Source organism: Chanodichthys erythropterus, chromosome 11, assembly GCF_024489055.1.
Source record: "Chanodichthys erythropterus isolate Z2021 chromosome 11, ASM2448905v1, whole genome shotgun sequence".
NCBI classification, from domain to species: domain Eukaryota; kingdom Metazoa; phylum Chordata; class Actinopteri; order Cypriniformes; family Xenocyprididae; genus Chanodichthys; species Chanodichthys erythropterus.
In genome coordinates this window covers 31750375-31761392 of record NC_090231.1, presented here as the reverse complement: position 1 = coordinate 31761392, position 11018 = coordinate 31750375, and the positions used below count along the sequence as shown (strand labels likewise).

Below are 11018 nucleotides of genomic sequence, written 5' to 3'. Positions count from 1 at the left end.
CTATGATTTAAATCTGACAATGGCACTTTCAAATAAACCAGCATTCATGACACGTTTTACAAAAAAAGTTTATTGAATTATTAACAACTGTACATGATCAGTGCTGACACAGTTTGCTACATACTTTGGTGTGAAGTCGAGAGGTTGTGAAAGGCAGGCGGGTCAGGGTTTGTATTGTACTAAAGACAGAGTTTGCCGCAACCGGTTCTGCTGTGGCCCCATGAAACGGACTCCAGTTCCCACAGTTAAAACAGTCCACATTTACACAAAAAGGTTTAAAAGCGCTGCTCTTCTCTCTCTCTTTCTCTCATGCGCACACACTTTCACACCAAGCTTCCACCAAAGTGCAGGCAATGAATATATTCATTAGAAAACTGGCTCAACTGGTACAGAAGCGAATCCCCAATTGACTCTGATCACTCACCAAGAAGGTTTACATCAATCTGAGCGAAAACCGGGCTGCAGGCTCATTGGGGTGGGGCTCTACAGCAGAAATAAGCTGTCAATCACTGGGGTGAGTCATATCCTGTTTCAACAACAGTGAGCTATAGCGGGGCCGCTTATGGGATCAGTTGGCAAGTTACTCATCGCAGCGTGCGATTCATGCCGAGTCAGCATGTTACAATCACACTTCATTTCCTCTTTCCAACAAGACGCCACACAATGCAAAGGGCACAGAAAAGTAGTACAGTTAGTCATTCTCCAAGTTTAATAATCGCTTTCAATTTACAAACGACTCTTCACTCTCCTCTGGGATGTTTGTGTCAGATTCCAACTTCCGCAGGATTCCAGTCTGATCCCATTTCCATGAACAGCACACAGGCTCAAAAAGCAAAAAAATAATTACTAAGATCGTTCTCGAAGGGGTTTTCCATGTGAGCCTTTTAGCAAATGGCCAGCCCGGAGAGTGTGCTTACAAAATCAAAATTAAAAATTGTGTCCTAATCTACATTCATCAAGCATTAAGGACATGAGGACAAAGAAACCCATCACAAGTATATCAGGACATGGAAATATATATAATTATATATATATATATATATTTATATACTTATAAAACGTCTTTATTACTCCATATATACACTTTTTAACAAATTGTCCAGGGAGCAGGAGGCTAAATTTGAAGCACTGCTTCATATTACATCACAGATCGTTCACTTTTTCTTCAAAAGGAAGGAAGGTGAGGGAGAAAAAAAAAAAAAATACTATGGAAGGAATAGGCACACACAATCCCATGAGCAGACCGAAAGCAAAGGCAAGACAATATTTACTACATTAGTGCCGTCAGGGAGTCCTTGGGACAGTTTAACACGTTTCTGCTTGGATCTGTAAAGGGCTGCTCCACTTCTGCAAGAATCCAGGTGTGTTAAAAATTAAAACATCTGGGAATCCGATCCCAGTGGACCAACCAAATCCTAACCTGGGTTCCAACTATAAAAAGGAGGAAAAAGTGGAGGAGTGATCCCTTGAATCTGATCAAAATCAGGCCCAAAGCTCCATCCATAGGTCTTTACATCTGGTGAAGCAGTGAATTTAGTAGATCACTTCATACACAGTGGCCTTCTTGTCTCCAGATCCCGTCACAATGTACTTATCATCAGCCGAGATGTCACAGCTCAGGACAGAGGAAGACTCCTTGGACTGTGGAGGGAGGATAGCAGAAAAACAATTAGCCTGACATAATCAAAGAGAGCCTCAGTGAAATCATAAACCAAAGAGAAGTATGTCAACATCACTTCCTTCTAAATATTAACTGAAAAATTTACACCACATTAAAAGAGGAAAATAGGTGCGTTATAAATAGACATTTGGCAGTGTATCTGAGCGGTGCAGAGTTGTGTGATTTTTGCCTGGAGCAGGGAGCCTTAAAACACTTTAAAAGGCTATCATCTAATTGCATGTATTGCAAGAATTCACCAAGTGTTACACAGTGTTAATGGATTATCAGCAGTCAGACTGAAAGAAAGATGGAAGGTGTGAAACTTTTCTCCCAATTAACCAAGCATACATTTCACTAAGCTAACTCTAACCAATGGGGATCGAACATAATAAACCTAGGTTGGAGTAGCAACAGAATGCTTTGTGCAGGAATTGAAGTGTTATTTTAGTTATTTATATACTGTTATAGTATAGCTTTTATTTTTATATTTTGTTTTCATTTTCAGTTTGTCATTTTATTATATGCTTTTGCCATATCTATTAGTTAGTTTTTTTTATTTCTATTTAGTCTTATTTTATTTTTATTTCGGTTTTAGTAATTTTAGTACTTAAACTTCAGCTAGCTGCCAAGGCCGAGTATTGTCAACTCTACTGACATGCTCTGATGATTGATTTTTATGTGCATTATTTGACAAGGCCATTCAGACAGAGTAAGCTCAAAAATGGCAGCCTTGCACCAAACCATTAAACAAAAAGATGGCATTTACTGTACAGCTGCAATTCCGAAGCAAAAATAAAAGCCATCACTCAATGACTCTTAGGACAGGGACAAAAGTCCCAATGAAAGCCTGAAGAGAGAATCAATCAAACTCACACTACAACTCACACAAACATTTCCAATGTAATATGGACATTTGGAGCACCACTGTAGCAAGGGGGAGGGAATGAGGTATTGATTGACATACCTGGAAAATGCTGGCACCATAGGGAGTCCTCCAGGCATTCAAGAGATTGTCCTTCCCAGTGCTCACAAACCATTTACCTTTAGGAAATGGAACAAACACACATGCACTAATGGGTACAGAGTCAAGGTTGATCTAAATGACTTGATTCACTACAGCTCGACTTATTTGGAAGTAGAGGGGGCCATTAGAGAGAGAGAGACAGAGCTGTGGGTGGTACAAAGTGCAACCTAGCCCCGCTATAATGGAAAAACAGCACTGAATACCAAACTAAAGCTAAAGTGCAATTGTTTTCCCAGGTCATGTCTCAGCCATACTTTACAGTAAGTCTAATGTTTGTTTTGCCCAATTTATTCTCAGGTGCAAGACATCTATTCTACATATAAAAAGGTAGAATAACAGTGTCTTACCACAGTAGGCAAATTTGAGGGAGAGGACACAGCTCTCGTGCAGGTGCAGCTGGTACTTGTCAGGCTTGGTATGATGAAGCACCTCCACATTACTACTCTCCATTCCCACAGCCAGCCACTCGCCCGTCGGACAGTAGCCCAAAGAGAAGATCTGCATCAGAGCGCAAAACACATCACACACTGATCTAAAAGCATATAGAGCACTTATTTTAAAGATTTACTAATGGTCTGTATGCTAAATCAGAAAAACACATTTTCACCACAGAAATATCACCTTTATATTATTATACACAATTAACACGCAACATGAACCAGTTAATCTAGGGTTCAAACCTACAATGTTTGAGTAATTGCCAAGTTATTCCTCTCTATTTAGTACATAAAAGAAATTAGGTAACATTTTACAATACCTGTGCTCATGTATCACAGGGCAAAGTATTCGTGTGTAAGTGTGTGTGTAGTTTACCTGTGAAGTGAAGTCATGCTGCTGGAGCTGTCTTCCCTCTCTCAGGTCCCAGGACCGTACGGTGTTGTCCAGTCCACCTGTCCACAGTTTGGTGCCATCATGGGAAATGTCTATACAACTTGCCCCATCTGTGTGGCCCTGAAACTGCCTACATACACAAACATATAGGCATTGTCTTTAAATGCATCAATACAGTGTATACATCTCTATCCACAAAGAGACACTATCTCACGTGGCATCCCCTGGCGTGCTTCCTACCTGACAAGGGTTTGGTTGTGAAGGTCCCAGACAGCAATATTTCCATCACTGCAGCATGAGAAGCAGACCTTGGCGTCTGGGCTGATCGCCAGCGCATAGCAGGCTGGGGCAGAAGAGGTGAGCTCAGCTTTGATACGCGGAGTCTGAGAGGCTAAATCCCATATGGTCAGAGTGCTGGCTTCTCCTCCAACAATCAGAGTACGGCCATCCGGAAGCAGCTTACAGGAACGGATATAGTTATCCCTGTTCTAAAGAGAGAGAAGAGGGGAACTCATGTTGAGAGATGGACATTTTTGAAATGCTGCATTAAAAGAGGATTTTGATAAAAATGTTACAAAAGCAATTACATTTTTTTGTATTTCACAAGAATATGTACAAATATCCCTCTCTAACCCCTTAATAATCAGGCTAAAGAGGTAGACCAATCAAAATGGCAGAGCTAAAAACAGTCCAGCTCCCTGTTATTTGCTTTGGCTCTCTAAATCTTGTCTAACCTGTGTTTATGAAGGTTAATAGAGGAGAAGAGGCGGGCGATAAGAGGGCACAGAATGGTAAGTGGGTAGGGAAAAGCTTTTAAGGGTTTTTAGTTGCAGGACCAGGATGAAGCACATTTTCAAATTAGCAGGAGAATTCTAGATCTGTTCCTGAGGGAGATCAATAACTTCAGGCTTTCAGACAAATTAAATCACTTTATAATGGCCAAACAGCTCATCAAATACACAGCTTTCTGCACTATGGAGCAAGCGCAGGGACATGCACACACACAAAAAAAACAGGTTATTTTGATAGAGGGGAATAATGTTGAGCCATCGTGGTATTTTCCCTTAAAATAACTACACATAGCTAACAGATTTGGTTCTTAGTTTGGTAGGGGGATTTAAAGGGATGATAAAGATTAAAAATAGTAATGTACTATAGTATTGTACTTCAGAAAGGATAATTTAAAAATAAGCCTGGTAATTTGTGTGGACTGATTAGACAACATAATTTTTTACCAGACAGTCGAGCTGTGAGACCGGGCTCTTGCTGCCAGGCTGACTGATGTCCCAGATCTTCACGCAGCCCTTGCCGCCAGTGTAGACGTGCCGTGTGGGGTTGCTAATAGTTACGGCGCACACCACCTCACCGTGGCTGAGTGTGTTGATCTGGCGGGCATGACGGGGAATGCCTGGTCCAATCAGAGCGTCTGGAGGAAAAGGTACTGGTTGCATCTGGCCATCCGCGCTAACATGGAAAGAGTAGGCCCTATTTACCAGGACATGAAAGAATGAGAAAAGAATAAGAATGATCAAAAATTAATAAATTCTCTTACACTACCATTCAAAAGTTAGTAAGATTTTTAAAATAAATCTGTTATACTCAGTCACAGCCATGTTGCATTCATTTGATCAAAAATACAGTAAAAACAGTAATACTGGAGTTGTCAAAAGTGCCGAATTCGGTACCAATTCGATACTATAATTTTAAAAATGTGATGCTTTGAGCGCTGTTGAGCGGATTCGTAAACACCTCTGATTGGCCAGGGTTCACTGATAAATAGAAAGTTCAAACAAATAGCATTTATTTTAAGTCTTTTCTAACATTATAAATGTCACTTGAGCAATTTAATGCATCCTTGTTGAATAAAATTATTAGTTTCTAAACAAAACTAAACTTCTATTAGTTTCTTTTTTACAGATCTCAAACTTTTGAAAAGTATGTGTTATACATAGTTATATATAGCTCAATAACAGCACTTACGGTTTCCCTCCAGGTATAGAGGTCAGACCGGGAGCACGCATGTGCGGATGAGGATCAAAGCCCGCCTGCAACACACAGACATCTTAGCATAAAGTAGAATGTGAGCAATACATTAGCTACAAAACAAACTGAAACTGATTTGACAGTCTAATTTTTCCTGTATCAGCTCTATTGATATATATTTTTAATATTCTAGTTGAGCGCTTGTTTGCGCTTTCACTCTCCCCTCAAGCCTTTATTAGAGACCGTTTTACTTTCCATGCAAAAATAGAGATGCAGAACAAACGCATCGCAAATACAAAAGATAATATTTAAACGGAATGCTATCCTAACAGGGTATGCATGCTCATTTAGACTGAGTTATGGAGGAGAGCTGCTGAGGGACATTCCAGATCCTGGGGACCCACCTACCAGAATGTTTTAGATGTCTCACTAATTCAACATCTTGGCTTCCTTGTGTGTTGAATAGGGAGACATCTAAAACATACAGAGAGGTGGGTCCCAAGGACAGGAGTTGAGAATCACTATCCTAGATGATCAGAAGAACAGGAGGTGAAGAAAGGAAAAGAAGACAACAAACTTCTGCAAACCTTTAGAAATGTTTATGTAATCACAGAAAATAATGACAAAGAAGTCTAACCATTGGTGAGCGTCCATAGGCAGCAGCAGCTGCGGCGCTCATCTGAGGAGAGATGTGAAGACCAGGGTAAACACCTGGACTGGTCAATGAGCCGTTCATCTCTGGGTGGTGACCCATCATGGCGAATGGAGCCCCATACGGCGCCGCAATTGACAATGGCGTACGTAGGGCAGGTGCTGATGGGAATATATGGAGAGAAGAAAAGCAAAAAGTTTAAAAGTCATAAATATATAGGCTACTCACACTTACAAGTTTGGCTGGTTAGAAAAGATTAATTCTATTGGCTCAAAAAGTTGTCCCATGAATAAAAATATGGTCACAATCTATAAGTTTAGACGAATAGGAATGTTTGATGAACGGATAGATTTATATTGTGCGCATTTACTACTTACCCAGCGCTTCCATGCCAGGAGGTTTACCGGGTATGGGCCGGAGCCCTGGGGTGTTGCTGGTTCCTGGGGTTGGAGCGTCGTTGCGTGGGGTGGGGGTGTTAGACTTTAAACCTGGGGTGGAGGACTTGTCGTTCTGCAAGACGAAGGAACAGAGATGGAATTAACGAAGCTAAAGCTACATACCACAAATGCTCGGATCCAGAGAGCTCTCGCACTAATCCAGTCAAACACTGACAGCTCATTATAGCTGAGGAGGATAAAGCTAAACTTCAGACCGAACCCTTCCCCGAGACCTCATCCTCTCACTCATCTTTAATCACTCTCTCTTCTCTCTTTTCTCCTCTTCCCCTCTGAGGCTAGCTAAGCGCATTGAGATATTAGCCAAGGCTAGCAGCTAAGCCGCTGTTTGTCTGACAGTAGCTGATGTATTCATGTTACGCTTCAAACTGACATTTATGCTGCAGCTATAAAACTGCTGAGAGGAAGAGGGTTTGCAAATGTGCAGAGACTTGACACCACAAACGCCCATCCTCTAGTCTTTAAGCCTTACATGTGGGTGGTCCTTCACTTTAGAAGACGGGGTGCTCCCAGAGGAGGCCACAGAAGCCGGGCTGTTGGGGGCATCTTTCTTCAGTGCTCTGGTCTTATCGAGTCCATTCTCAGGAGGAGAGTGAGACGGGCTGACCCTTGGAGTGGCAGGATCCTACATTGGGAAAGTGAAATGTCAGTCACATACAAAAGAAGATGGCCTCCAAACAAAAATGAAAGAGACATGTTAGTTTTTACCTCGTTAGACACATCCACAACTAGATCATCACTTTTGTCGCCATCACTGTCCTGTAGTGTATAAACAGTAGATAAATACTTGAGTGATAAGAGTTATGGATTTTGGTTCAATAACAATTTTACAACAGGTTATGAGTAAAATAAAAAAATAAATAAATAAATAAATAAATATTTTAAAATGTTTTTGAAATAAGTCTCTTATGCTCATCAAGGCTTCATTCATTTGACCAAAATACAGTAAAAACAGTAAAATTCAGAAATATTATGAATTAAAACAACCATTTTCAATTTTAATATATTTTAAAATGTAATTAATTCCTGGCAATAGCAAAGATTCATTTTCAGCAGTCATTACTCCAGTCTTCAGTTCAGAAATCATTTTAATATCCTGATTTGTTGCTCAGGAAACATAATATTTCAATGTTGGAAACAGTTGTGCTGCTTAACATTGTTATGGAAATCGCAAAACATTTTTTTGGACTCTTTGATAAAAGTTCAAAAGGAAAGCATTTATTTTAAACAAAATTCTTTCGTAACAATGTAAATGTCTTTACTTCCACTTTTGATCAATTGAATACATCCTTGCTAAAATGTAAAAAAAAAAAAAAAAAACTGACTAGAAAAAAATTTTAGAACAGCAAAATGAAAATGCACTAATTAGGGATGCACAATATATTAGTATCACATCGTTCAACAGACATTATTTATAGTTTGTAGATTACATTTGCCATCAGGTAAAATTAATATTTAAAACACTAATATATCACTGCTGAATGTAATCTGTATCAAAATTAATATTTTTCATACTGTATAACTGGGGCTTATAGGACAAAAGCTTACATATCGACTCATGTTGTCCTTCTCCTCCACTCTGCGTTTTTTCGGATCCAGACTGTATTCAGACGAGCCTCTGTGTTTCTCACTGGCTCTCAGACTGTCTGATGGCGATACTGAATTATTCTGTAGAGACAGAAAGAGAAAATAGTCGATCAGAACAAATCACAAATAAAAGCTTATCACTGTGCACTTGCTGACAGTACAAACTCTTAACGTTCCCTTAAAATAGCATTACATTTAAAGGATATGTACATTTCCCACAGTCTTATCAATATTTCAGGATCCTCCTTTAAAAAGGTGCAATTTTGAGAAACTCAAATTGATAGAACCCACTGAACACCCTTTAGCATACATACATTTATATATTCAGGTTTATTACATTTTAAACACTCCATGTAAGAACTTCTCCCTCAGTATAATGTAACAGGCACTTTAGGTTCAGCTCATTAGCTGCAGACAGTCAGCTATGCTCTGGATGGCCCAGGCTCTCAGCAGCACAAATACAAATATCAGAGGCGACATGGGGCCACCGGTGGCTTTGAGCAAGCCATGTGTGTAAATTCCTCCCTCATACAAGGTAAACACAGAAAAGCGAGGGGGTTAAGCCCCAGGCCCTGTTAGATCACCCCGTACTCCCTGGCAATGAGGAAGTGAGAGAGCGTGGGGCCTGCCAAGCAAGCAAGCCCAGGCCCCATGAAGCAAAGCAGGCGGGACAGCTGAGCAAACTATCCCTGAAGAGTGAGGCCTCTAAACCAGCCTGACCACACCACACTTCAAACATTCTGGGCTAACCCCGCAGCCCTGGGCAACCTGCACCGAGCATTACACAACATGAATGCGCCAAACTGGACAGCAGGGTCAAGCGAAAACTGATCTCTGCAGCACAGAGAGGGGGAGAGAGAGAATAACAGTGAAACGCAAACACCAGACCAGAATAAACGGCCCTTCACCCTGAAAGTTAACCAGCCAGACGACAGCTTGTTTTCCTACCCTCCCGCACATGCCCATCCCAACTAAAACACAGCAAAAAGCCACCCTTTCACCACAACTAGTGGGCCTTAACTGAGGCCGCAGGAGAGAAGGCGAGTCCATGCACGGCCCTCTACCAAGATCTTTTACTATAGGTTTACACGAAAATGCAATACGGTTTAGTGTGATTATCAAAACTTAAATGCTGCAATTTAAATAAAATGCACAGTGTGTTTGAGTAAAGCGTGGCATATGATTGGATGTTTTCAGTGTCTCAGAACAGCTTGGTTCACAGTAAATGCTGCTCCTCACGAAAACAGTCTCAGCATGAGCTGCGAGTTTGTGTATTTCAAAACACAACCCATGTCAATCAACTTCCTAAACTTGTAATAAGCACAATAGAGAGTTGAGAGCTTTCTTCGGTTTTCCGCTAAATAAAAGCTTAGCTGTTTAACATTTGAAAATTAAGAAAGCCATATATATTAGTATTGTAATTTTACAATTGTTCTGTAAAGTAGAATTATATTATTATATTCTTAAATGTTATTTTACAGTGAAATATTACAATAGTAATTTATTTTGTTAGTAGTAACAAAACGGCAAACAACAACAAAATTCACAATATTAATAAAATTATTATTATTATTCTCATATTGATATATAAATCCCAATTTTTTACCAAATTGTGAAGGCTTCCAAATAAGCCCAGCAAACCTGGGTTTTCACCAAAAAAAAAAAAAAGAAAAAAAAAAAGGTGTGTGTAGATACAGTAGAAGAAAGTAAAAGCAGAAAGGACGAGAGGGGAGAAAGGGAGAGCAGCTAAAGCTTCATTGCCCACAATGCAGTGAGAATGGCAGTGGCTGAGTGGCGCTCCCTCTGTGAGCACGGCTGGGCAGACGGGCACCATCTCTGGGCCAGAGAGTGTGGCCCTGCCAGGGCATGATCTCAGAGCCAAGCCCACACTCTCAGTCTGACTGACAAACCTCTATTCATGCAGAGAGTGAAGGGGAGATAGATGAAAAGGAGGATGTGGTTGGGCAAAAGGAAGTGATCTCCAAGGCAGAAGGAACTCCATGCTCTCCTGGAGATGACACAAAGGAATCCCAGCAGCTTAAACCCCACTCACAAACACTCTACAACAATCTCAGTGTTGCTTTTGTCAGCATTAAGCAGCCCATTTCTCTCCCCACCCCCTTCTGCTGCTAATCCAAAAGTAATAAATAGACCTAGACTGCTCTCTCAGCCTGACAGGGAGCAAGCGAGCAACTGAGCGTGTATGTGTGCATCTCAGCTGCGGGTTTAATAGGCTGACCTTTTAAGACAGGCTTAACGTGACTCAATAAGCAAAGTCAGAGCGGTGCTATCAGATGACCCGTGACAACAGGAAGTCCTGGCGGGCAGAGAGCAGGATGGCCGCTGCTGCACTAAGCGCTAATCAGCAGCAGAGTCTGATTTCTGCAGGCATGACTGCACCCATTCAACACACACACATACACAAACTCTATTGCCAAGTCAAACCTTTCTGCATATCCAGTTTAAGAGGTGAAATGGGGCAATACGGCATTTGGGAGATACAGAGAATTTAAGTGGTTATATGAAAACTTCAAATAAACACGGCAAGAGGCAGGCTCAGAGGGAGAGAACCAGAGCTGTAAAGAAAAAGAGCAAAAGAAACGAATGAAAGTTAACAAAATTGAAGAAACAAAGGAGGAGGCAATGAGATATGGTTGAAAGAGTAAGGTTTATCTGAGCCAAGAGCTGCAGACATGAAGAGTGGGTGAGGACAAATCCTTTAAGATAGAGAGTCAAAGTCTTTTTTAATTGTGATGAAATTATAGCGCTGCTAATCCCTGGCTTGTGCTTTTGCGCATTTTTTACCTGGATTAAAAGCAGGATTAT

At 40.8% G+C, this 11018-nt stretch overlaps 1 protein-coding gene across 9 annotated transcripts in view; it reads right to left on the bottom strand.

The window, feature by feature from the left end:
* Nucleotides 1-690: 690 nt before the first annotated feature.
* Nucleotides 691-11018, bottom strand: part of tle3b (TLE family member 3, transcriptional corepressor b) — a 29924-nt gene continuing 19596 nt past the window's right edge. For all 9 annotated transcript variants that reach the window (XM_067399447.1, XM_067399438.1, XM_067399440.1 and 6 more), the window contains 12 exons: nucleotides 8154-8273; nucleotides 7314-7364; nucleotides 7078-7230; nucleotides 6528-6660; nucleotides 6136-6311; nucleotides 5496-5560; nucleotides 4751-5000; nucleotides 3756-4003; nucleotides 3498-3645; nucleotides 3032-3182; nucleotides 2625-2701; nucleotides 691-1641 (listed from right to left, as the gene is read on the bottom strand). In XM_067399447.1, coding sequence (XP_067255548.1) covers nucleotides 1534-1641; nucleotides 2625-2701; nucleotides 3032-3182; nucleotides 3498-3645; nucleotides 3756-4003; nucleotides 4751-5000; nucleotides 5496-5560; nucleotides 6136-6311; nucleotides 6528-6660; nucleotides 7078-7230; nucleotides 7314-7364; nucleotides 8154-8273 — 1680 coding nt within the window. In that variant the 3' untranslated portion in view covers nucleotides 691-1533. The remainder of the gene's footprint in view (nucleotides 1642-2624; nucleotides 2702-3031; nucleotides 3183-3497; nucleotides 3646-3755; nucleotides 4004-4750; nucleotides 5001-5495; nucleotides 5561-6135; nucleotides 6312-6527; nucleotides 6661-7077; nucleotides 7231-7313; nucleotides 7365-8153; nucleotides 8274-11018) is intronic.